This window comes from Numenius arquata, chromosome 1, assembly GCF_964106895.1.
Source record: "Numenius arquata chromosome 1, bNumArq3.hap1.1, whole genome shotgun sequence".
NCBI classification, from domain to species: domain Eukaryota; kingdom Metazoa; phylum Chordata; class Aves; order Charadriiformes; family Scolopacidae; genus Numenius; species Numenius arquata.
Window position 1 is genome coordinate 65633401 of NC_133576.1, and position 27800 is coordinate 65661200.

At 40.1% G+C, this 27800-nt stretch overlaps 1 protein-coding gene across 1 annotated transcript in view; it reads left to right on the forward strand.

The window, feature by feature from the left end:
* Positions 1–25784, forward strand: part of DHRSX (dehydrogenase/reductase X-linked) — a 171222-nt gene extending 145438 nt beyond the window's left edge. The window contains 1 exon segment of the mRNA XM_074150955.1: positions 25325–25784. Coding sequence (XP_074007056.1) covers positions 25325–25522 — 198 coding nt within the window. The 3' untranslated portion in view covers positions 25523–25784.
* Positions 25785–27800: the final 2016 nt, after the last annotated feature.

Sequence of the window (27800 nt, forward strand, 5' to 3'; positions counted from 1 at the left end):
AAATGCCTTAGAGCAAAAAAAAATTATGACTTTCATTAATGTCCAATGGCAGGGACTGTTCGGCTTCGTACGACTTAATTATGGCATCGAAGTAGAGACATGTCCCGCATAGCAGTGTTGTAAACTTCCCCAAAACCTTCTTTATGACAAGCTTGGTGAACGTGTCATTATCAGATATAGAGCATTCGATCCTTTCAGCTGCCTCAGATTGGTATTTAGGAAGACATTGTGGAAGAAAGACTGTGCATCAGATCTTGTCTCAGCTGTCATTTCAAAGGCATAGTGCCACATAAGTGATTATTGACTGACGAACTGAAAATGAGTAGGATTAGTGACCCCAATGGCCTGTAGAAGTGAAGGGAAAGGCTTCAGAAAAACAGGCTAGAAATCAGCCAATATAAACTAGTACATTTCTTTCATTTGTCAAAAAAGGCTTAATGTCAGTGTAATTTTCCTATAATATTTTTTAAAAATGCTTCCAGTCTGTAAGTGCTGCTAGAAAACAAGATCTAAAGAACCTGCATTCATCCTTCATGCCAGAGGACATAGTCATCCAGGTCTTATTTCAGCTTTTCTTATTCAAACTGTCCCTTTGGCATTGTGAATGTAGAAAATTCATTTTACCCTCCCTGCCGAGGTGTCAGAAGACAAACACATCACCACACAATAACGCCAGCTGTACAGAGCAAGAATAATTAAATCCTACAGCTGAGAGCAACAATTCATCAGCATCAACATCTTTGGTCCATGTGAGTGTGTGGTCCTCACATAAAGCTACTCTGGAATTTTATCACAAAATGAAAACTCCTTACAGAAACATGTAATTTGTCAAAAGCCTTTTCAGATCAAAAGTAGGATTCTGGTCAAAATCAGAGAGAAAGAAACAGTCCACTTTATTCCAGTAACTCTGGTCGTTAAACATGTCCCATTTTTGTACACACTGGTACAGGAATTTAAGCTTCAGAGGCATGGGGCTTCTTTTTTTCCATCTAATAAATATTTGGTTATTTGTACAGCCATAGAATGATTCTAGGAGGAAAGATAGAGGGAGAAGGATAATGAGCAATCCACCTTTGAGCTACAACATCCTGGTCATCTGGGCATTTTTCTTCACATGAATCCCTGGACTCGGGTAGGCACCCAAGTATTGCCTGTTATGGGGTATGTAGATGCGGCTTGGCTGCTTTATTTATTCTAACTTCTAAATAAGAAGGCTTAGGAGCATGGAGTGTTTTGAATCTGTCCTAATTAGGATTAGACCCCTCTAAGGTAGGCTGACTCTTAGGTGCACACCTACATAGTACTGGACCCTGGTCTCCAGTCTCCACTGAACCAGCGATCCCAAGATATCATTATTGTTGGGCTTATTTTCTCAGGTCTAAGTAGCCAAAATGTTTATTTTAAGAGATGTTGAGAATTGCTGGAGAGTGTTTTTGTGGCAGGAAAGTGAAGGATTTGTGTTGCATGCCTTGGTGTATGGCATGCAAAGGGGTAAGGATGCTGTATGGGACAGCACAGAATGGGTGCAGTTGTGTTGGAGTGCATCAGCAGAAGTCAAGGCTGTTGAAGTTCTTGTTTTATAACTCTTATTTGGAGCAGCTGCTGGCATGATCTATCTCCAAACCACACCCAGGCTTCCTCCTGGAGGGTGCTAGTTGGAACAGGCCAAAACACAGCCATGGAGCAAGCAAAAAATGAAGCAGTGTGCACAGTCAGAGACCCGTCTTGTGCCCTGTCCTATAGTTTTAGTTGTTTGATTAAAAAGAGAAAAGCATCCCTTTTTTTTTTCATGAAGGTATGAAACGGGAAGGCTTTCTTCCATCTTTCAAGAGAGTTAACAGGACAGGAAAACTGTCCCCATGTCTAATGCTGCTTGTGGGATTGACCCTTTTTAGCCTGTAAAATAGTCTAAAGAAACACCATGCACTGTGTAAAAACCTATGCTTGCCCTATGTGAAATGTTCTGGAGTGAAACTTTAGGACTGGTAAGCAACTGAAATGTTGTGATATCATTTTGCTGTCAGAAGCATACTGAAAACAGCCATCCATACTGTGTAAGAAAGGGTTTATCCCTAACTCCTGTGTGGTAGAGAATTGTTGATTTAATTTGACAACTCGGGAAGATTCTTTCATTCTATCTGAGTAGAATTCAATTTGTATCCAAAAGAGGGGAAAAAAATTGTCTCTGTAGTGCTTTAATGGGGAGAGAGTAAGTAAACAGTTAAGAAACTGTGAAAAAACATGAGTTTAACCAGTGTTAGCATATCAGCGCATATCGACTTGTCATCTGTAACTATTTTCATATTCAAAACCCACAGAGTTAGTAGGAAAGACATTTTCCATCAATCAATTTATTCCTTGCTAACATTTCTCGGCAGTACTTCCCCATGTGTTTGGTTAATACCTTTGTATGGTAATCTACTCATAGTCAGACTTGTTGAAAATGGAACAAGCACAAAAGACCAAAACAAATATGGACCAAACAAATGCCAGGGACTCACTACTGATTCCTGACAGTTTAAAGGAAGGTAACCACAATGCCTCTAATGTAAAGGTCTCAAAAAAGAGGTTGAAAGGTTAGGGAATTTAAGAAAATCTTGAAATTTCAACTAGACCATTACCTTTTCACTTTCAATCCGTAATTTTTATAGATAGGGGTTATAGCATCGCACTACTGTACTTCTCCCTTACATGACTGGGAAGCTCTACCTCCATAACCTTGTAATTACAATTCCATTTTCTTTTGGTCATGTAATACAATGCTATTTGGAACTTGAACCCACTGGCAACAGAATACAGGCAGCCACTAATCTTTCTCATCAGTGTATCGCTTAGATACCTCTTTGAGAGAGAGGGAAAGAGAGAGGGGAGCAGCCCAGCCCTTCCAAAGCGAACCATTCAGGAAGGGTTAGGAAGAGGAGTTACAGGCAGTTTCACTCCTCCATGTGAAAAAGCCATAACACTGAGTTAAGGAGACCACTGGTTTCCCATGGAAAATCCTGCTACTGAGCTGGCGGGAGAGCAGCCATTTGGAATTAGATCACTAAAATAAGAAGATCCAGCGAAGAAGGTTGTGGGAGTACATATTCATATAGATACATATACACACACATACACACACATGGACAGTTTACCACCAGATGTTGTGTGCATTATAGATCAATGGATATTTCTCTTGGGATGACCTAGCTAAATTTCTTATTGTTTTGCTACTTGCGAGTAATGCATCTGTAACAAAACAATGCTGATAAAATTTATATTGCAAAGCCTCATCACCTAAAGACCCTTCTAAATACAGCAAAAATTAATTTTAGGAGGTTTTGGAGATTTCCAGGCACTCTTTTCCCCCTCTCTGAATGTGACAGTCCTTAATTTACCAGTAATCCAAGGAGATTTAAAAACCTTTCAATGTGAAGTAAGGAAACTCTTCCATGAACAACATAGACACAATTTTTAATGGTTATCCTGAGATTTCAAAGGTTGATGGAAAGTTCTGCCAAGAAGCTGAAAACATCCCCTTTTCCAGTGGTCTAAGGCATCTATGCCTGGAAGCCACCTCTGACAGAGCTCCTAGTTCCCAAATGTCTGCAGTATGAGTGCCCGCATCAGAGCTGTTCAGTGATCTTCTCATGGTCACTGCTAGTACTGGATCTATGATCCTAAGGTTTATATCTATAGAATCAAGTCCTTCAAGTGCCACATTATCCCTGTGAATGATGAAGGGGTCCTCTGGTGACTAGCTCAGCTGTAGACATCTTTACTGTATAAAGGTATAATGTTAGTTAAGGTGAATCCCATCACAAAGTACAGGACGTTAAATCGGCTTTACTTTAAAAATCAGCGACACTAGTAAAGAACCGCAGATAGTATGGGTTTGTATGTGCACAGGAGAGAGTAGGAACTGGAAAGGCACGTTCACATATCTGGGGCACAAGTAATCTGTAATCAAGCTGGTTTTTCAAATAGCAGCTTGAAGGTGTTTGAAGTATCAGACCATTTCCCTTATAAGTGGGAAATGTGTTCGTGGGCATCCACAGGTGAGGAAATCCCGGTTACTTATGAAATGTATTTCTTATAAATGTTTACAATCCATTGGGTGCCTCTACTATTTATCGCATAGATATTGCCATGCCTTTACATGGGTAGTTATGTGTACTCTCTGTATGCATTTATAATACTGTAATGTATGTAACGAGAGAACCACGGAAAGCAAGCACCACCCACTATTTGAGGAAGAACTGGAAACAACAAATACATTTCTTAAAATAACAGGATCATCCAGCACCCAAATTGTAAGTTTGAAAAGTTTCAATTCAGAAGTCACTTGAGTAACTCTGGCTTTAGTGATGACTGTAACAATTATGATTGCCAGCCACAAACATTCATGTTTGCATTTTAGAAAGGGTACTGAGATACTGCAAGACGTAGTTCACATGGTTCATTTTGTTCTCATTATGTTGTCTGCTAAATACGTGGGGTTTGGTGGATTTTGACAGGTAAACATGAGAAAGGAGTTTGGTGCAGTGGCTCTAGCCCCCATTTTTCTAGAAGGAACTTGGTCCTAGATGTGGCACAAGCACAAGTCATTAATACAATCTGTCCAGAGTTAGTGGTTTCTATACATTATTACACAGTTAAACATGGTCTTTAAATTGGGTCTGTGAGTCTCTTCAGGGCAAATTTGGTTGTTGCCATCTCGGTGCTGGAAAGGGGAAGTAACCACGGGAGTTAGGTTACCACAGACCAAGCACTCTGCGGGGGATACAGAGCATATGCAGAAGAGGATTTGGATGAAACCTGAGCAATGTGCAATAAAACAAGAAGGAACTTGGACAGCTTATCAGGGAAGGGATTTATAGTGGTATTTGTTTGGCCCTGTCTCGCTGACCTACTTTTCTGTCACTGGAATAGAAAGGAGGTGCTGTTGCTGGTCCTAGGCTCAGGCACGGTCTGAAAAAACAAGAGTTGCTCCCAACGTCTCTTAATTGTTCATCAAAGTCTTGGAGCCAACCACCACCAGCTTACAAGCTTAATTTGCCCCTTTATTAATAGTTTATCCAATTTAGTATGCATGTTACTTTTTGAATGAATAGCAGGGGCCAGCGTTGGTGCCCTGTGCCTGGCAGCCCTGTGCTCCCACGGCTTTGCTGCGAGCGGCGTTGTGCAGGGGCTCTCCAGCTGCCTTGCGTCCCCGCAGCAGGCAGCAGGATGCCGAGGCTGACGGTGTCTCAGGAAGAGCGGTACTGATTGACTCATTCAATATTTTTGCCTGCCAAGCTCTTGAGATGCAAAATGCAGTCTTCCACAGTGTCTGCCACTTGTCGCAAACTATCCTAAGATGATTAAAATGTAGAAAGATAAAAGCTGTCCCATTGTTTTCGGAGCTCAAAGTGTTGAAAATAAAATTACATGCTATGAGTATATTTTGACAGGTGGCTCTGTCCTAAAAATGGTGTAGAAAAGGCACTATGGGGCAGCATGCTTGTTTTTTTCTGTCGGGGTTGTACATTGTCCAGGTACAAAGGCTATTTTTATGACTGCCCAAGCTGTGAATCTAGCTCTGTCATTTCTCAGAGAGGACTTCAATTATCACCACTCTCATACTTCATAACCAGTAATGACAACTTAGGCCTCCATTTTTCTTTGCATATAAAATGATGACCTCCATCATCATGAAGGTTTTAGTACTTCATCAGTGGCTTTGCATGAATGTAGCAGATCAGAACCTGCTAAACAAGTAACTAAGACCCAAATCTAAATGCATCCAGGTCCCAATCTTTTTGCTTATTCTTGTAGCAAGGATTATTTGATCTGACTTCAGACCCTCTATATGGAGTACTGTCCTTATGTAAAGCATTTTACATGTCTCATCCTGCTCCTTAGAGGTTCTTCTAGATCTGGGGCTGGCCTTTCATTTTTCTCACCTGGTTTAGGTTTGTGGCACATGTGTCCTATTTTATATGCCTATTATCTGGGGAAGTGGATTAAGGCTGGCACAGATACAACAAACCCTAATCGCTTTAGAGAGCCTGCAGATCTATAATACTAGATTCAGCTGATGCTTGAAATCCATTCAAGAAGCAGATCTGGCAGATCAGGAAGGCAGGACACAGGGAGCTTTACATAATATTTTTTTTCTGAATATAATTGCCCTCTTAATAATATTTTACATACACCCGGTGCTCAGTGTTTGTTTTGGTGGTGTGGTGGGTTTTTTTCCGCTCCTATTGGGGCAAGCCTGTTTCATATGAACCACTGTTTTCACTGCAAAATATATCCATCACCCAATACCTTGGCTGTATAACTTCTGCTGTGAGAGTTTCAACCCCACTCGTCACAGCACCGGGTCAAAGGCAGATTGCTGGTGAGTCATCTATTTCCAGCTTTTTGAAAAAGTGATAAAATATGAAATGTGTTTATGTTGAGGTACCTGGATTTGTCATCTCCAGGTCACTACACAAGGGTTTACTCAGAAGAGCCAAGGGAATTATAAAGCACCTCCAGTGCTCAGAAGTAGCACTCGTACATGTGATGCACAAGCTGTCCCATGCTCTCCCAGTTGGAAAGAAAGCATTTGCATCCTAAGAGTCATTATGCTTCGTACACGTGAGCAGGTGACATCCCACTCAAGGATGGCACCAGTGCTGTCACTGTTACTGTAAAGACAACACATCTTTTATGCATTGATTTAAGTTTGACTCTGTAGAAGCTGTAGCCAACATATCTAGCCTTTAATCAAAATAAACAGGACTGAGGTTGCTTTTAAGGAAACAATTTTTTCAAGACAAGAGTGAATTGAAGCAAGTTGACTGGAAATGTATTTACTTTGAGAAAGTGAGAAAAAAAAAAGAAGAAAGAAGTAAGAAACATGTTTCTAATCATTGGAATCAGACTCTGAAAAAGGCTTCCACAGAGTGGTAGCTATATAGAGAAAACTTGTGTTTTGAGATGGAGTTTAAATAGGATTATGGAGAAGATCAGTTGATAAGATATCTGCAAAATTTGGAGATCAGAGATGTCCCAAGATGTCCCTGCAGTTCCTTGTTCCTTCTGAATTCCCTTTGTATTTAGAATCCTTTTTTTTTTTTTTCCCCTCGGGTTTATTTGTTTTGCTTCTATGCTGAAAAGACAAAAAAGGAATCTAGTATAAGCATCCAAAAGCGAGTTTTCCCAACAAATATTAACTTTGATTTTGAATGTGTGGAGTACCCAGCAAATCGTTCTTTAGGAAAAACTTTGGTGAAGGTGTGCCACTTCCTGCACTTGCCTCCATCCTTGCCCTTCTAGACAATAGTCCTTCCAGTTGTTTGCTGATGAGCTGTCTTGAATTGTGCTTCCAACAGTGCTGGCTCTTGGTTACAGGAGAGAAGTGAAGATGGGGCTATGGGTCAGACTGAAGAGCCTTCAATGAAAGTGAGATCTTTTATTGTCCTGGCCAAGAAATCTGTGCATGCTATTAAAAAATAAATTAGCCAGGGTAAATTGAAAACTGAGCTGTAGAGATAGTTGGCATAGCTATCCACTTAATCTCTAATGTCAGTTACAGCAGTGTTCTCCTAGAAGTTGGTCAGTGCTCAAGAGACCCTTTCCAGAGAGAGACCAGGCAGCCAGGGACAGTAGTGTGACCCTTGTATGAGAGACCATGGCTTCCCCCGTGCATCCACAAGCAGCTCAAGGCCATCGTCTTGGGCCTTCCTGAGTGTCTGCTTTGCATCCAAAGTACCTTGAGGATGACTAACTTTGTGGAGGTTTGTAGCCCTGCTGGAACTCAGCTGAGGAGCTCAAACTGACAGTGTCCAGAGTAGATTAGGGAAGGTTTGCACAATGAGGATTTCCATTCCTAAAATGTTCAGAAGGGAGAGTTTCGTTCAGGATTTTGCCTGAGGGGGAGAAAGGTATTCTTATGTTCCTGTTTTGTGATGGCAAGTTTGCCTCACCTTAATCAGTGTTTTCACCGCTACTTGCCATATTTTTCTCATGGAGAAATTATGCTGCACATTTTAAAATTTGAAAAAAAAACACCCCATATTTTCCTTTTTTGTTGTTTTTGTGGATTTTTTTATTTAAACCATGATGTGGTATTTTAGAGGGGGCAAAGCTGGGTTCTTGGTCTTTCTTGGGTGGGTCTTTCAAGTCAGAGCAATAGACCCTCTGCAAACTACTGATCATGGATGAATTATGATTGCTAAGAGGTGTCAGTGCCCCAAATTACTGAGTCAAAGCTTTGCCCTCTCATATGAATGGGTGTCTAGATTTTAAAATAAATCCTTTGGATTATATTGAAAATTTGAACTGTCAAGAAATAAATGGTGTGGTGAACTGAAACATAGGTCTCTTAAGATGCCCTCAATTTAGCTGTATTTCAGTAATCTCTCATTCACCTTTCATTGCTGTCAGCAGCCTGTAGGGTTTCTTTTATATTTATGATGAAAATGTCTGTCTATGAATCATGTCACTGAGATGCATGTGTTTTTGCCACTTCATGGAATTAGTAAACAGTGCATAGTTTCGCTGGTAAAGAACACCGCATTGCTGGATCATTTGTACCAATAGGCATTTCTTCATATAAACAGCTTTCTTGCATAAAAAATTCCTTATTTTCATGTGTGGTGGGTGGAAGGCATTTCTGTTAAGTAAGTGCATATAACTAACTTCATTTCTTGTTTTTCCGTATTTTCACTGTCAACATGTATTTCTGTTAAACTTCTGTTGACAGTAGGTATTTAGTAACATAATTTTTCAAGTAGTTTCTTATTACAGTTATATAGTGCCTTTATCGTAATAAAATAGGTGCATATAAAAAGCAGGAGCCTGGCGTACCTTCCATATTCTGGAGTCCCTTTGCTAAAATCTGCGGAGACTAGATAATTTTCATGTTAAAATAACACTGACCTTCAAGTGCAGAACTTTTTATACACAAAATCATATTAATAAAAAACATTATTTCCTTTGTAATCGTATACTAAACAAAAATATCGCCTACTGTAGCTTTGCAAGTTTAAAATATATTATTAAGTAGTTTACAATAATATCCTTATATACTTTTATATCCTTTTTACATCCTTATATACCCTTAGTTTCAGTCACCTGCAATACCTAAGAATTTTCGGGAAAGATAGATAAATAGCTCTAAAAAAACACAAAGCACTGAATATTTTGGAAGACTGCAGGATGCTTTTCATTTGGTCTACTGTTTGTTATTGTCACTGTAGATTATGGATGAGAAGACCTGCAATTATTCGCCGGTTAATATACTTTTGAATTGGAAGAAAGGGCAGAGCTACAGTGCAGCTGGCAAGTAGTCAGCTATCCTCCATTGCAGGCATTTAAAACATCTCTTCAGTGGGGCTTCTTAGTGATAAAATACGTAGGGCTGGCTTTTCTGACAATCCGTGGAACATGATAGATGAGAGTAACCTTTTCTCTAAATTAAACCAGAAGACTGGGAGCCGGCAGGGCAGTGCGCTCAGGCGCTCAAGCTTTGGGATAGCAGCTTCCTTTCCTGCTTCTCACCCCATAAGTACATATTTTTGTGTTTATTTTTAAATTTTGTTAATATATTCTGGGCTATATTCTCATCTCTGTTTCGTTGAGCCTCCTTCACCCTTTATAGGTTTGAAATAACTATATGTGTACTTGTTTAATGTAGCAGCAGTTAGCACAGGCCAGGGGACTGTCTAGATTTTATTTCCCTTTCTACAAAGAAAGCAAACTGTACTAGTGTGAGCAACTCTCTACTACTTGCAAATGAAGTGTATGCTGAGAAAAATCTTCTGTCTCATTTTGTAATTTCTTGTATTTGCCTAAATAAGAGGAAAAATCCCTGAGTGAGCTTTTTTGAAATGAGTTTACATCTTCAGAGAAGGAGTTAAAGAGCATACTTGGCTCGGGCATCTATTTTTGCTTAGGGAAACATTTTCTGTAAGAACGTGTACCTAAGTGCTGTTTTCAGATTTCTCTTTGTGGTTATGGTGGGTTTTTTCTGCTGTGGTGATCTACAGCTACTTGTAAATTCTTCATAATATGAATTTAGACTAGAAGAGGAATCTGCCTCATTTTTCAAGAACCAAACTGCGTTTCTCCTTTTTATTATATTAGTGATTAAAAAATACCGATGTTTTCAGTTTCTGCAGAACTGTAGTAAGACACCCAAATCAGGTGATTTCTAGTCGCAGATGGGTATTTATTCCTTTGAAAATCTCTCTCTCCTATCAGGTGCTGCTGGTAACTGTTGTCAGATGTTCGAGTAGCTGTGCTCTGATGGCAGGGGCAAAGTTGTCTGTTCATTTTCTAAGCAAAGACCAGATGTTTGTTCTGGGGTAAGCAGACTGATTTGCAGTTGAAACCTAACGTAAAGGTACATCATTTCAGGCTATCAACCAGCCATGTCTCAAGCTGCATGTGGCTCAAAAAGGAAAAGGTGGGAGCTCTGCGCATCTGGGGTATTTGTTTACACAAGTGAAGAACGGATGGGTTATTCTCTCCCCTGTGTTAACAGAGGAGAATTCTGATTTGTGCCTTGGACTAGTTCATGCTTTTCCCTTGCTCTACACAGAGATGGCGATAAAAACAAGGCAAAGGGCTATAATTAGAGAATTAGACCAATGGGAACTCATTGGTTTAATTTAGGAGCCAGTGATAAATCTGTCTCCCTGGGAGATTTCAGTGAGCATTGAAGGCCCGCCACCTCCAGCTCCAGCCACCTCATGTACTTCTAGTTACTCTGAGCAGTAAGCCATTGGATACCAAAAAAGAAACTGTGAAGACTTTACAAATTTGAAGTCCCACAGGGAAGTTCACAAGGTTATACTGGGCCCATGAGAGGTGAGGTCTTGATCATTTTGTGACTGACAATGTCTTATGCAAGAAAGAGCTTTGCACAGAGTCCCATGGCTACAGCGCTTCGGTAATAGTCATGCCACTGCTGGCTGTTTGACTTATCCATCAGAAGCCTGGCTTCTGCATTTTATTCTAGGGTCTTTAATATATTCACCCTAACCTTTAATATGTTCACAGTATTAGAGGCAGGAAAAATTACACTGGGATGAAGAAACAAAGGCAAATATTGCTGAAGAAATTTTAAATGTTGGGCAAATCTCTTGTGGGCATTGATTCATGTGCTTCATGGTATCAATAATTGTTTGTGAATTGCAGCCATTTTTTTCCTCTGAGCAGAGCATTTACTCCTGAAATATAGTCATTACCTATTGATTAGCTCTATAGTTGTTTTCATGCATTGGTAGTTCCGATAAAAAAAAAAAGTAGCACTTATTTTACACCAGTGTGTAAGATCTGTGCATTGTTCATTAATAACTGAAAAAATTTCAACTGAAAAACTGAAATAATTTTTTTATTGCAAAGTCTACACTGACATTTCAATTACTCTAAGTCTCAGGATAAATGAAAAGAGGCCTAAGGGCTTTTTTTTCTTTGTTTGTTGTGTTTAGTTTTTGGTTTTGTTTTTTTTTAAGGGGGAGTTGTAAATGTTCTGCTGTTTCAGGACAGAACTGCAATGAGAAGGACATTTGTCACTGTTTGGTGCTAATGTAATTTCCTGTTTTTCCTACTGTATGACTCTCCTTTTAATCCCAATTATTGTTAATGTGCTATTTTTTGATTAAAGGATGAGACCTGAGATTCAGCAAGGAGAAAATAATTAAAACTATTTGTTCTACAGACTGTCAGGAGCTATTAGGGATTAGACAAATATAAATTAAGTTTTTTTTCCCCGAGCCATGTTACAGGCTTTGCAAAGTTCACAAACAATTGTAATCCTCTTTTATTGAGCACAGATTTAAAAGTAAAGGTCAGTTATGTTTTGGTCACTGAGGAGTTTATATAATTGGTAAAAACCAAATGTTTAGATTATTTTTATATAAAAAGCATGCTGCTTGGGAAACTCTTCCTTCTCGATTGTGGCTCCCTTACAGAGCCTTGTTTTCTTCCCTGCTCTAAAGGCTTGGCACTGCCTGTGGACCCACCATTTCTCCTGTCTTCTCAGATTTGGCTGGGTCAATGTATTGATCAGGTTTCATCTAATATTTCTCTCTTCTTTCTCTGCTATCAAAAGGCTTGGGCTTGCTCCTTTGTTTGCTCCAGAGACACTAATTGCTGTCTGCCCAAAGAGCTCAAGCTTTGAAGGCTGCTCTCTGTCCCTTTCTGGTTTCTGAAGGGGCTCGGTGACACAGATGGGTCATCCGAGGAGGACAAGTGTCGGTGCTGTACTGGGAGCCCTCCTACCCTGAACCCCCAAGGAGACCCTTCTCCACATGGCATGTGGGCTGCAAAAAGCTATATGACCAAGGGGTACAAGTGCCCGGCATGCTGATATAGAAGGTTGTGGTGGGGGCCTGGCAAGAGGCATCTAGGAGGAGGAAAAGGGAGTGAGGAAGAGCTGGGACTATCCTGTCGTGGGGCAGGATGAAAGGGCAGGCGGAGAAATGGGTAAAAGTTTAGACTGCAGACGTGCTTTGCATACCACCTAGAGAAACGGAGTCGTAATCTTGATTGGAACAATTCAGTTCCGCTGTGAAGTACATATTAAATAACAATAGGCGGCTGCAGAGCTGTGCAGACTTGCAGGTGAAGAGCAGAATTCTAAGCAAGCTGCTGGGCGGGCGGGAGAGGCAGAGGGGAGGGCTGGGACAGGCAGTCTGCGCTGGCGTTCAAGCCTCTGCTCAGACCTCAGCCTGTATTTTTACGAGTTAAAAGCAGTTACTAAACCGCAGCGCAGTTCTGCATTAATTCAACTGGAATTTTTCCCGGGAAGCAGAAGTTTAATCATCTGGAGCATCGCTGTTTGCAGTGTATCACCGCGAGCGAGCAAGCGGGGATGGCTCATTGATTGGGCTCTCAAGGCAAAATGGACGTGTGTAGCAGAATGGCATTACCAAAGAGCGCAGTTCAATAGGGGCTCCCTAAACAAAGCGAATTATTTCAGCACCAGATGAGCCCGTAACATATTGTTATCGAACCGCAAAACCTCACAGTATTTGTTTCCCATTCTAAACAATTGCTCTAACCTTTTAGTCAAAAAGCCCTATGAATATGAGTGCAACAGAAACTTTCCGGAGGCACTTTATAAAAAGAAAAGGTTAATTCTCACTGCATCATTTTGTCTATTGATAATTCTGCAAGGGTAAGTCTCTGGGTCTACCTATGCCCTTGAACAGTCCAGTTTCAGAAAATCCCTGCAGAGACAGGACCTATCTGAGAATAAAATAAAAGGAATACAAAGATTTTTTTAAGATTCTTGCCCCACAAGTTTGGGGTTTTTTTCTTTTTTTTTTTCCCCCAATAGCAGGCTTGGGAAAGACTTCAGGTTTGGAAGGGATTAAATGTTTTTCTCCTTTCCAGTTTTTCATTGTCCTCCTTCAGGTAATGAGAATTACCTATGAATCTCACTTTTGGAACTTAAATCAATTCTTCCTGTGACACGAGCCAGGACAGTCGGTTTAGTCATTCACACAGGACTAGGGTATACCATGTCACCTGCATGGCAACATGAAACTTCTGCTGTGACTTCTATTATTCAGCAAAGGAAAGAGGAACACAGGAAAGACCAAATCTGTCGCCAAATCCAGTCCTGGCCCTTGCAGGACAGACGTTTTTCACAAGTTAATAGCTCCATCTACTACCTTAGTGAAGGTTTACAAAACACTTTCGAAATAAGCCTGGATGTTAAAATTAACAAATTCAGTCGATGGTAAATCTGGGTCTTGCTACTCACTAGTACTTAACAATTTGCAATACATCCCACTTCCCTGCTTTCCTTTATCTGATCTACTGGCAAGAACTGCCACCTCTGCGTTTCTCTCTCTGCCCTCTTGCAAATGAATAATATTGTCACGTCTCCCCAAGACAACATCCTCGTCTGCACTAGAAATACCAACCTGCCCTTCTTTCAGACCATTTAGCTGATTAAATGCGATGGGTTTAAAATCACGAGGAATTGTTTTCAAGATGGAAGTTTTTTGCTTCTGTTTCAGACGTGGGGAAGCATTTGTATGGCTGAGAGTTTGCGTGCTGCTCTCTATAATGAGCTCTGTGGTAAAAGATATGATGCCTCAGATCTTGTCTGACATAATTTTAGAAACATGACTAATCTCATTGAAATCAATGGCAGTATTTGCCTGTCTAAAGTTATACATGTTCTTTGGGGCTCTTCTGAATTGAAGCCATCGATAGGTTCCTTGGCGGACAGTAAAGAGCCCTGGGGTTGACGATTTAAACAAACAGATTTAAGTTACAGAGCTTAAACTCACTTTCAGTCTGCACAACAAAAAGCCTGATTTGAATAATAAGATGCAGTCCTCCTTTTCATTTGCGTTTTTAGTTATTTTGTTAAAAACATGTTGATTCTAGTGGGTTAGTAAGCGTTCAGATATGTCAATTTGCAACTGAATATACCCTTTGCCTTTAAATGCAGTACTTGGGTAATCAAGAGGACAAGCTTTGTAGACAGCTCCACAATCATATGGTTTCAGAATCTATCTATGATTTCATGACTTTAGCATTCCGTTGTGATAGAAAATGGGAAACAGTAGTTTTGGTTACAAGATGACTAATTTTTTTCTTTACTTTTTTTGCAAGCTGCTTCTAAATGAAATATGAGTCCAATTAAAATGAAGTAAACTGTCATTTTTAAAGGGTTTTATTACTTAAACAGAAGTAACAAACTTATTGGTCACATTTTTTCTCATCAAAACTGAGGATGTGTAATCAGTAATTACTGACTTGAACTAATTAATTCTGTTTACTGTATCTGTCAGAAAGATGGGATTAGAAAATCTGAGCCACTCTCACCTATTTCCATTTTTTCACTAAAATAACTACAGAAAATTCATCTACTTTTCTTGTTTTCCACCTTTGGACAGACCTAAATTAACCCACTTGTTTATATCCTTTTGGTTTCTTGTTCCAGATTAAATGCTGAAATTGCCAGAAACTGGAATTATAAGAAACATAATTTTGCAGAAAGATTCCTGCCCTCCCCACCACTTTTATCTGTCTTCCAGTTTGGGCTTTCTCCTCTCAGCTTGGGGAATACTGCAAAACTATGATTTAAACACAATAACTAGAAAACAGAAACCCAGACCAGTTGGGGCATGGACAGTGCTAAACGGTATTTAGCGATCTACTCGAAACTTCTGCCTTCCAGCCAGTGCAACCTCTGCAGGACCATCACCTTTCAGTCCAGCAGAAAGGCTCGGGGTCAGCGAGAGGGAAAAGGAGACAAAGGCTGAGACCCAGGGTGAGGATAAGCGCTGTGAGGTGATGTCTCTTTTTCTACACAAGAGTTTTGTGGTGAGCAGAGAGGTCTTCTGTTGACTGGCCACCTCTGTGGCCCCAGACACGAGGCTGTGCGTGGGGTCCCCCGACCCATCACTGGGATGTGTTGCAGCCAAGTTAGCATGCTGCTGCAATGTAGACATCAGACATTTTGCTTTCATCTCTCCCATCTTCCCAGGTGTATTTTCATCTTGCGTGCTATTAACTTAGAGATGTAGCACCCTGTAGTAATTTTGGGTTAGTTTGTGCGCTTTAGTATTTCAAGTCCCCATCTTTGCTAGCGCAGACACATGGCCTGCCTGAGTCCTGGAGAAGAAGTGTCCTCTGCTGACCTTACCTGGCAATCCAGGAAGGGATTTGCACCTTCTCACCAGAGCCGTCTGGTTTCAGCAAGTGCCTCCAGCGGGCAGGTGAGAGCCCTGGGCCGGCAGCCAGCCTCTCCCAGCCCCACCACTCGGCTGAGCCCATGGGTGGAAATAGCCCCGCTGCTGTTTGGGGTGCAAAAGGGGGGTTGTAGCAATTTAAACAGAAAAGGCCGTGAAATCGCCGCCGGCCTGTGTAATTTTGGGTTATTTCATTTTGTCTATGCTCTGTACAGTCTTTAGGCTTTTTGATCTCTTTGTAGTTTGTAAAGGTTTGCTATATTGTGGTTATCTTTTAAGTATTTGGGAGTTCCATGCCCATCCTAAGTGCTTCTAAGCATTTAAAAAAATAACAGTCCTTATAAGAAAGTTGTGAAGTTGAAGATATGTCAGTTTCCATTTTCTGAGAAGGAAAAACAAGATATACAGGCAAAGGGACTTGTCAAATGTTAAACAGTAAGTAAAAGAGTAGAGATGATGGTAGGGGACTACAAGTCAGAAGTATCTTATGCCTGAAGTCTTGTGTTTTCAGCAAAAGCTGGCAAAGACATTTTACTTTGCCTGAGCAGGCAGGTAATAAAATGAATTGTTCAGCAGTATATGCACCCAGGAGCATCCTTTTCCGCACTTAGAGCCTTACTGTGTCTCTTGCTCTCTGGAGTTGGTAAAAATGCAGCTACCATTTTAAATGTAAACACTTCTGTGTGCTTTTCTGTGTTGTTTCATTTTGCTTGCCAAAATCGCACATTCTGAAAGAATTCAGCAAACTAAAGACTACCCATGTACTGGTATAAGATAATGCATAGAGAATGAAAGCTCTAAAGCTTTCATGGTTGTTTGTTGTTTTAAGTCCTCTTTAATTTTGATCCGTTCACATTTTGATTTGTATTTAAATTGTGTTTTCAACTAAAAAACTGGGCATATATTATTAAATTATGCATATTTTCCAGCCACCACCTATCAAAGAGGTTGCCTCTAGAAGAGCTTGGTTGGAGGGAGGAGCAGTCTTATGCTCTTATTCATATTTCTCAGATAGTAATAGTTCAAAACTCAGTAGGATTAAAGCCTTGCGTAGTTAATAAAAATAACAGGAAGGTTCCTTAGCATATATCTAGCATGAATACTAAGCTGTAATTAAGTATTCTTACTTAATGACAGATCAGGCTGCATCTCGGAATGAAGAAGATTATATTGAATTGCTCACATGATACTGTAATTATGGCCATAGAGCCGGTAGTAAACAAATAAATTGTATATTTTCCTTTACAAACACAGAAAAGGAGTAACAGCTTAGTGCGCAAGGCATCAGGATTAGGATTTAGGAGGCTCTTTCTTTCCTCATCGCTTCTCCTGACCTGTGCATTTGCTTCAGTAAATCACTTGCCCGTCTGTGAATAAAGGTGTTGCAGAAAATCCCAGATTATGTGAAGATACCCAGGACAATTCTGAGTGATTTAAGTCAGGCATCCTCAGCAATAGGTAGTTGTGGGACATCACCTGTTTTACCAGACAGTGTGCCACGCTCCCAGAAGAGGCTCCAGCATTTTGTTAAGCACGTGTACTCTCTCGACTCTCTCCTCCTGTTACTGCCTGCCTTGTTTCCTAGAGACTGGATGTTCTTCCAGCAAGTGACGGTCTCTGGCTGGATGTTTATGCAACGTCTGGGGCAGCAGGCTCCTATCTGTCAAATTTTGCATACTTGTTACTGAGCTGAGTGAGGTAACAAGTGTAATGTAATTTGAGTGGCTGCAGTGATACCTCAGTTCTGACTTTGAAGACATCACTGCCTGCTGCAAAGTAAGCTTAGGGATCGACCTTCAGGCAAAGTAATCTTCCTCAATGCACTTGACAAAATGAACAAAGGACTCGGTTATGATTAATGACTTTGACACAAATTTTCAAGTCCCTGCTCAAATTCAGTCAAGTAGAGCTGGGTTCTTGTTTCCATTTGGAAAATTGCTTAAAACTAAACATTGTTGTTCTAGTCCTCCATTTCAACATCTTAGAAATTGCAAAGTATGAATCCACAAACACTCCTGCTCAAATCACTGAGACATTTCTAAGTGAGAGAGATTCAACTTGAAATTTAGACACATAAATTTATTTTTGTGTTATCTGCGAGTGAGTTCACTGTTGAAGCTGCTGTTTGAAGTCAATGGAGATCTCTTCAGTGTGGCCCAGAAAGCTGACAGCCAACAGGGGCTTCATTCAGCTGCTTGATAACATAGACATCTGATGCTATTTGAGATGACCGATGATGTACTGCTTTGTCTGAAGCAGCTGCTTTGGAAGAGGAGGGTTCAGAGCCATGGCCACTGTCTTCCTCAGTAAACCTTTGCTCATGTTTTGAGTCTGACAGAAGAGCCACCCCAGGGCTTCAGAGTAGAGCTGCTTGGCTATTTTCCAGCAAAACAGATTTCTCAGAAGGCATCGCTCTGTCATAAAACAAAGTGAAGACTTCCACCATTGACTCCATCAAAAGATTTGTGGGAAATCAGGCTTTCAAGCCTGGGTGCCTGCCTGCTTCTTGGGCTCCCTGAGCAACAGGTTGATCCTGGCAGTCTTTTGGGGATAGTTCTTTTCTTTCGTGGCCTACTTTGTCTACAGGCTTCCCAGCCACCCACGCGGGGGCTGATGTGAAGATGAGGTGGGGCTTCCCAGGCTCTCTGTGTACCTCAATTTTTTTGAAAGATTTTTCCAGAAAATGTGTTCATCAGAAAGGGAAGGAGAGATTCAGGATTTGATACTCTTTGTATCTGTTTGCCAGCTATCTCTGCTTCTGTTCTTTATAGCATCTTGTGCTAGGATGCTCAGGGAAAAAGCTTCCTTTTTCCCAGAATAAGCATGAATTATTCATATTATAAAAGCTCCTTTCCTTCAACATTTTGGTATTTTTTAAGTTTTAAAATTGCCTTGTGTTTTTAATTCATCGGTGTTTCATCTTTTATTATATATTCATATCTTTGATTCAGAAATGATTTCTCTGTAGCCACAACATTGTCAGGAGAAAAGCTTCACATTTTAACTCAGCCATTTCTGTTTGTAGCTGCTGTCTCTTTTAAAGATGAAATCTAAAGAATTTTATTGTGGAGTGAATTTATTAAAGAATTCTCTTTGCCGTGAGTTGGGGATTGAAGAGAAATTAATTTGATGGTGCTGACTGGGTCTCTAAGGAGAACTGTATATTCAATAAAACATCTCTATCTCTTTCTGGTCTATAATCAAGGCAGAAATTGGATAGAAAGAGAATAATAGTGAGCTACACAGGAAAGAACAGGAGGAAAGACAGAATGCGGATGGAAACCAGGGCTTTTGAGTGAAGGCAGAGATGTCTGAAAAGCTGTGCTGCCAGACCTCTCTGGCAGCTTTGGCTTCCTAGGGATCTGACAGTTGGTCCTGGCCACCACTCTCACCAGGACTTACAGTCAGCTGTTACAGCCTTATTGATCAAAGGTTGCTGAACGCGTCCTTACACTTGCGTCATAGTTTCCTTTCTAGCCTTTGTTTTCATACTGTTTCAACTGACTACTTTTCAGCTGAAATTTTCAAAGCAGTGATCACGTTAGGAGGTCTAGACGCTGCAGAAGTTATGCATCAACCGTTGAGCGCACGTAGCCCGTGTCTTCACCAGGAGGCTGCGACACTAGAGCAGCTGTTGTTATTTCACCTCCGAGTCTTAAACCCATAAGTAACCCTGTTTTGAAATGATTCGGTAGTTCACAGATCACAGTAATCAGTTCTCCCTGGAACACAGGTAATTTGTTTCTCACAAGTTTGTTTGCTTTAATATTCATGGGAACGCAATCCCAGCTACTCCATTTCTGACAGTTTTCAAGCGAGTCCGTGTTGCAATGGCTTCACGTTTGCCTTTGTTCTTGAGAGTCAAGCAGTGCGTTAAGGGTGACTGGGTGTCACCCCTCCATTAACTGCCGGCAAGGAGATGAAAGGCTTTGCTATACCAAGTAAGTAACAGTAATATCATGTTCTCATTCTTGTTGCTAAGCCCCACTGTGCATACGCGTAGTACTGTTCAGGAATCCCAGGTGATCATCATCTTTCCTGAAGAAAGACAGAAAAGGCAGGAAACTGTATATACAGGGCTTTTCAGTCCAGAAGCAAACATTACATTTACAAAACATTACTAGAATAATAATTGTTGAGAAAAGTAAAGGAATGCTGGCAAAAGTGCCTGAGTACCCAGATCCGGAAGATGACCTGTTCAGTGCTTGCTTTGCTTTCCTATCTAGAATCTGGGAAACATGTTACTAGCCAGAGACATGTCTTCTTGCTACACGAGTCAGGAATGGCCTGATGGAAACTCACCTATTTAAAAAAGCGAGGACACAGAGCAAACACCCTGAACCCTCATGCCAAAAAACTCCCCTTATACCACCCTTTAAGCCCTTTGCCAGCACGCCAGGCAGTCCTGGATGCACATCTGTCCATTTTGCCCCTCATTCCTGTCCCACAAAATGCAACTGCGATGTTGGTAATTGAGTTTGCCAGCTGCTTCCTGCTCTCTGTCCTCTTTGCCCAACCTTTTCTCCTACCATGTCTCAAAATGGCAGCATCCTTAAGTCATAAAATACAAACCAAGCACAATCCGCTGATTGACTGGGCTGAGGGAGCAGTGGGTGAAGCTATTCCAGAGCAAGAACTCCTCTGATAGCAATGGTTGTATCATGACTACTTTTTTCAATTATAAGGCCAACTCTGTCGACAAATACAATTTGAAGTATATGCAAGCCATCCATTCAAACTGTTCTTCATTGTGTTTGAGACACATAGCAAGGTTCTCACTGTTTTCTGGTACATAGTGAAAACGATACTGGCAAAATAAATGGAAAAGGAATATTTTGTTTCCTGGAAGAAGAGGAAGTTTGGTTACTGACCAATTTTCTGTGGTTTCCAATGGACGTACCATACGGTCTGCCCAGGACTCTGAGCTGTGACTTCAGGTGGAGGTGGATCTGGGTTAACAAGGGAAGCACCACCAAGCCATCATGCATAACTGATGCAGACACACGATTTCTAAAGAGTTAAGCTGTTGCGCCTGTTGTAGACAAATGGAAAGCATGTGACATTTCATGGAAACATGGCTGTAGGGACTGACTGTCGTCAGCTAACACATTTTGCAAGCATTAGTGCCTAGTATTGACAAGATTATATGGCACTTAAAAATGCATTAATCAAAATGTGTTAACTGGCAAGTCTTAAAAAAACAAGTCTAAAACACAAACCCTCTTAGTGTATGTCCCAGTTTTCATAGAACAGAATATTCTATTTGATGCTGAGGGAAAATTATTCTATGTTGATGACTTACTATTGATGATATTTAAAAAAAGAAATACCAAAGTTTCTGTAAAAGACCATCTTTTTCTTTGGGAACAGATAGTGCCAAAATAATGTAATTTTGTGGATATAGATTGCATTTTGCTTAAAAAAGCTGGTCGCATGCAATCTTGTCTCTCATTCGTCTGCAGCCTACCTGTGTAATGAGCAATACAAAGATATGTAATATCAATCAGAATTTTATTTACTGTTGAAGGGATACTGAAAACAAATAGTTAATTGCAGAAGAAAGTAAAAGTAACAGATGTGATCAATACTGTAACAAGCAAAAGGAATTGCAGAAGCAGAATTTCATTAGGAAAAAGTTAAGCAGAAATCAGTTTTACTTCAATATGACAAAGGTATTTATTACAGTTGCTTGGATACTAACAATATAATAATTTGTAAACAAAAATCAAATTTAAAAAACGTTCAGCACAAATAATTTGGTAATTGAAGAGTGAAGAAACATCGTGCAATTTATAGGAATCCCCCTTGTCTTAGGACAAGTGTAGCCAATTCATGAACAAGATGTTATTGATCCTATATGTATGTATATTATTCTGTAACTTTTTAGTGTTGCTTTTTTTTAAAATTCTGGCAATGTGTAGAGTATATTCCACTGTGATTTGAATGATACTTATTATTACTCCCTGTCTACCTGCAACTTTTGGTATAATACTTCAGAGTCCCAAAGATGGGAACTTGTTCTTGTTTGTATAGAGCATCATAAAACCTTGGGTTTTATAGATCAAGGTATTGAACCAGTGGCTGGTGATTTCTCTGGCCTGTTATCAGGTACTCTCCTTCCTAAAACGCTGCTGGCATCAAAGGATGGGCCAGATGCGTTGCTTTGACAGTAGTCTCCTGCTTGTGGTTGTTTTCTTTTGCAAGGGCTTTATGGTTCCTCCTTATTTTTTGATGGGCTATCATGTTGTGAAAGAAGAACTATGGGTCTCCCAGGAAAGCTGGCAAAAAGGAGTGAGGTTACCACTGCTAGAATAAGTCATCCTGATCCCTGTCCAGATACTCAAGAATTGCTCCAGTGGTTGCAACTAACTGCCAGCTTCTTCCTTCCCAAGAGCTCCTCAGGTGCTGGTACACAGGCAGGACGCGTGTGCGTGTCTCTGTGTGTGTTGCAGTTGATTTATGGGTGTGTTGTAGATCCAACACTTTGGTAAAAAGTCTTGACTGTCTGTGGGCACGTGGGTGTACAGTGCTTTCATGGTAGGCATGGACACGATTCAGAGGTGGAATCACAGCATGTGCTTTTCTTCCAGCCCCTCTAAGAAGGTAGTTCATCCACCCAGCTGGAAGGCCAAGGGAGTTCTGGTGAAGGGTTTCCTTTTTACATTCATTCAAAATAGAAAACATGCCAAAACAATGAAGAGATCCTCACGTAAGGGAACATTAAACCTTTCAGCATTAATTAAGCACTCAGAAGATAGGATAAGACAATTAATTAATCATACATATGCAGTTCTGCTCCCCGTTGCACTGGAAAAATTGTTTTCCTTTAACTTAAATTATTATACACTAATTGCTTAATGTATTATAGTATTTTTTTCTTTATGTGTTTAGATAATTGCTTTTAGCAACAGGTGATAGAAACTAAATAGGAATTTTTGCAAAGAGCCTTCTGGCATCCCACACTGCATACGGTGGGCAGGATGAAAAACAAATCTTGTGAAAAGTTACACCAGCTGACCTTAATGGATGGTGACGATGTCACTGTACTTGTAGACTGGTCACAGTGTGGCCATGTAAGCATATTTATTGTTGTCTGAGCCTGCTCAATATTTTCTTTGTATTGAAGATAGGAAACAATTTGCTATATAAAATGCTTTGGTAAAGGCCTACTAGGGCTGCACGAATAAAACCAACAACTGCCTTTCAAATTGCACATAGCCTTTATTTAACATATTTGATTTTATTTTGAATAGATCTTCTCTGGTGGGGATCTTACTTGACATACCATGAAAAAATAAAAATCTTGATAGATCCTGAGTAACCTGGGAGAACCTTCCCATTGAATTAGCAAAGGCACGTGGTATTTCTGATGCTGTGGGAAGATCCATACAGACCAGTCCCCAAGGCTGTAGAGAGCCCTGCCAATAAGAACATAATCACACAAATTCCACCCATAAACAATTTTTTAAAGGAATTTTAGTTTTGAGCCATTGTCACTAAGACTTGGGAGTCATCGACATTGACGTTTAAACTTGTTTGTGCTGGAGAGCTGTTGAACTCAGGAACATAAAGTTCAGTGAACCGTTGCGTGAAGTAATGGTTTATCTGTGTCAATAGATTTTTAAGTAAAGCATAGCAGTACCTTAAAAACTTTTGTTTCCTCTCTGTCATCCAGAATAAATTCTACAAAATATGAATGCTCCTATTCATCATTGTTCTGCTACTTTACAGTATTAAGATATTTTATATTGCATTATAGTTGGTCATGATAGCAGCTGCTATGTGAGCACATGGAATCCAACTTTTTGGAGTCATCCTGATCCTGCAAAGAATTATGCATGCACATAGCTTTATGTTGTTTATATAATCTACTGGATGGGAATAGTACTATTTTCCATAAGGTAAAGAAGGGTGAAGAAGCAGTAGTAGAATACTAGACCAAGGTAAATAAGCACTTTTTAAGTGTTTCTAGGTAGTATCTCATAGTACAGTCATCTTCTTAAAAAATAAAAAAGATTCCAGTAGTTACTTGGACCTCAGGTTTTTTTAACGTACTGACTGTTATTTTGCTGTGAGAATAGCCCATTGGATAGTGGGGTTTTCATCTTATTTCATTAGTTGGTATTTGAAACAGGACACGCTCTCTTTCTGTGGTAACCTATAGTAAAAGCTGGCTATTTTGCGGTCATTGAAGGAATGCATGGCGGTGTTACCCCTCTTCGCAGCCTGTTGACATCAGTGGTTTTTCCTTCAGCTTAAACACCTTTGATGAAGGGTTTGGCATGGAACCAGTGGAGCTCTGCATGTGGAAGTAGCTCGGCAGGGCACATTTCTTCTTCAGCAATTCACTTTTTGGGGAATGAGCCTGTGGTCACACAGTAAATGTGTTTCCCTCACAGATACTGAGGGTGCTCTGCCCTGGCGGCAGCCAGAGAGGTTGTGGTTTGGGTAACCTTGCCTTACTGTGTGATTGTGTGGCATGGCTCTAACTTATTTGCAAATGAGACCAAATGCATCAGATAAATTAATTATTTCTTTTAAATTGTGTTGTATTTATTGCACAGTGAAAAAACAGAAGAATTGTTTCTTTTTCAAATGTCAGAACTTTGTCACAAAAGCTTCAAATGACTTAGGTTTTTTGTTTTTTTTTTAATTAGACACAGAGTAACCTTTTTAATACTGTCTCATTCATCAAGTAAATTCTTCAGGAAAAGGCATCCTGTCAGGTGCAGCAGGCAAAACCATGAGCAGCATTGGTACTGTTAATGACTCCCAGAATGACTGAAAGGATTGTAAAATGACACATTATTATCTAGCAGGCATTGATCATAATTATATCACTGATAAAGATGAAACATATCAAATATTGTTTTGAATATGCCTTTCAATGAAAAAAAAAAAGCCATTGAAATAATTTCCGTGATAGCTGTGTGATCCTTCTGAATGCAAAATGGAAATGTTTTGCGTATCCACAGGATGAAAGGAGTTATCACTCTAAGCTCTTCACTTATTAACTTTAATTTAACACTCATGGTATATCAAACATTATAGATCTTTCACAATTTTGCTTTATGACATTGCAGAAGTCTGATAACTATGCTCCGTGTAAAATGTAATTCCCTGGTTTACCTGCCCACTTGGATTGAACTGAGGGATCTTAATTTGCTGTTGTGGTTTCCATGATCCTTTCCTCATGTTATATTGTTATTACAATGAACACATTGCACATATAGCATAGCCTTCATCTTCGTAAGGCAGAGTATGGACTCCTTCATCCTTGAAAAATGAGTAATTAAACTAGGATTTTAATATTTGCGTTTGCTTTTGGGTTTATTAGCTCTAACTGTGAAAACTAAATAAATTATTTTGAATGCTCGATCTGACTAGCGCTTGAAAAATGGACCGAAGTTTTCCATATATCTGTTCTGTGGCTTTAAGCTATCTCAAAATAGCGCTGTTGTAGAAATGGGTGGTACTCTGCCAGTTGGATAGGTGGCATTTTTGTCATTGCCAGCTTGAGGTTTGCATAAGGCCCACAAATGTGATGCAAAACTAGGGAAGCTGATAGTCACTGTTAAGGTCCTATGGTGTGATGTAATTCTTCTGTTGTACCTGTCTCACTTGAATTTGTTTTTTTTTTATTCCTGCAGACTCCAGAGGAAGGAGCCTCTACAAGCATCTATGCAGCAGTATCACCCGAAATGGAAGGAGCTGGCGGCTGCTACCTTTACAATGAGACAAGGACAAAATCAGCTGACGTAGCATATGATGAGGAGCTGCAGAGAAGGCTCTGGACAGAAAGCTGCAGGATGGTTGGGATTTCTGATGAATCCAGCAGAGTTCCCTAGAAGAAGCCACTTCCAGATGGGTAAATGAAATGTATTGACAGGCATCTTAGGTGAATTCTTGCAGCATCAGTCATCATCCTGGAAATCACTGTTAAGTCCCAAAGGCAAACATGAACAGCTCTGTTCTTTACTTGAACCCCTAATCTGCTAGGGTGTGGGGGGAGTATTCCCACAGAAAGATGTAGTGGTTGGTTTTAAACCATCAGTTTTGTAAATCATGATGTTTCAGTCTGTGATTAAAATACAATCTTTAACCTTGTGCAGAGTTGAGTTTTCATTTTTTTATTAAAAAAAAAAAGACTTTCCCTGGTGAGCTTGTTGTGTCTGTGGCATGCTGAACTTAAGCCGCCTTTGTACATGTAACATACTCTTTTTAAATCAGTTTTAAAAGTTGCAGCTTTTTTCCTTGAGCTTCATTAATCTTTAAGACACTTTGTAATGAATGTCAGCTTGTTCTAATGCAGACATTTGGCATTCATGATTATTATGTTGTTTCTATCATAACATTAGTTATGTCAACTTTTATCCATGGGTTTTAACTGAAGGTCAGAACAAAAAAAAATGTAAATAAACAAGGTCGTCAGACAGGATATTGAATTCAGTTGGTTTCTGTGTGAGTTCAGCTCTCCTTTAAAGAAGAGCCATAAGAACGAGGAAGGGAACAAACATAATAATAGAGACACTGGATTTGGCAGAGGGCAGTCGGCCTGTTATCTCTGCACTGGGCTAAGATTACTTGTCCCCTTTTCTCTGAACCCATGTAAACTTAACAGCCTGAACTCTTGCTGTTAATGGAGTAAGCTCTACCCTACTCCCATCTCATTCATTTTAGTTGTCTGAAAAAGCAGCATAATCCTAAAAATGTCCTTGCATTTCCTTTTTTACAGTATACACAGCAAAAGAGACTAATAGGCAGCTGTAAATATTATAGTCACTTTGGGGCACTGGAAATCACTGTGTGACAGAACTAAGTGCAAACACAGTGTTGTGCTCTCATTTGCAGCAGACTAGAAACAATATGAATGTGTTTCTATGTGCTGAACCCCGGACTAATATCTCTTTAGGGCTTTTTAGCACAAACCTTGCACTTCACTGACTATCTCCAGCCTTTGGTTCAGAGAGAGACCATGTCTAACTGAAAGACAGCATACTATTATGTCCGGCGACTAGCAAGGAGACGCAAAGACCCAAAAAAATAAAATGGTACAGAAAAAAAGAAAAGCAGATGAGAACAAAAATAATAAAAAGTCTGAAGGAAAGCATATTTCCCCTGTGAATTAAGCCATGCATGATTTATTCCTAGCTTCTTAGAGTTAGTATATACAAGGGTTAGCAGCAGGAAATTTATCACTCAGTCACTATAGCACTTTCTCTGTATGACTGGCTGACTTTCCTTTTTTTTTTTTTTTTTTTGGGTAAGTGAATGTAGTGCTTGTGAAATGTGCCAGACTGACACTCTGGGAACTAAATTCCTCTGTTTATTCACGGATCATGCACAGGATGCAGTAAGCCTGCTAGACAGCCAACGTTTTGATGTTGCCATAGCATTCCCACGGAACATTGTCGCTGCTAGAAGTATGTCCAGGATTACTCAAATTAGATGGGACCAAATTACCTTCAGGTTTAACTCTCTCGAACCTCCACAATGTTTGCACGACCAGTTTCAAGTGGCATAGGGACTGGTAAAATAGCAAACTCTAGAGCGAGCTACTCACACTTTCAGTGTAATTCGAACCACTTTGTTAGTGGTCTCAGTCAAATGAGGTCTGTTTTAACAACAGTGAAAATGTGGTTTGTGAGAATCAAGAACACAGATTGTGCCTGCCTGAGGGAAAAAAATGTGTCCTAAAGCCAGGGATTTCTAGAACAGTGCAGTGCCATGAAGACACAGTTGAATCAGTTGCAAAAGAGCTGTCTCAGGAACTAAAAGCAGAAGACTATCATCTCTGCAATGTCACATAAGAACATGAGCTTCTCTTGAGCAAAATCCAGTGTCATCATAAAGTGCTGTGTGTCACTGAGAGCGCTCACTTGCTATAATGCTGCAAAAATCCAAAATAATCCTTACCGCATCTATTTAAGAAAAATATATACATGAAGCATGTAGAAAGAGGACAATGATTTTACTTCTGCACACAGAAATGGTAAGAGCTCATTTAATTTTCGCATTTCAAGGACATGGAATTTCTGGAGATGTGAGAAATCCTGTTTTTCACTTCACCGGAGACATGGCTGAGAGATGGCTTGAGTCCTTGCAGTAGGTGCATAGGTATAGAAT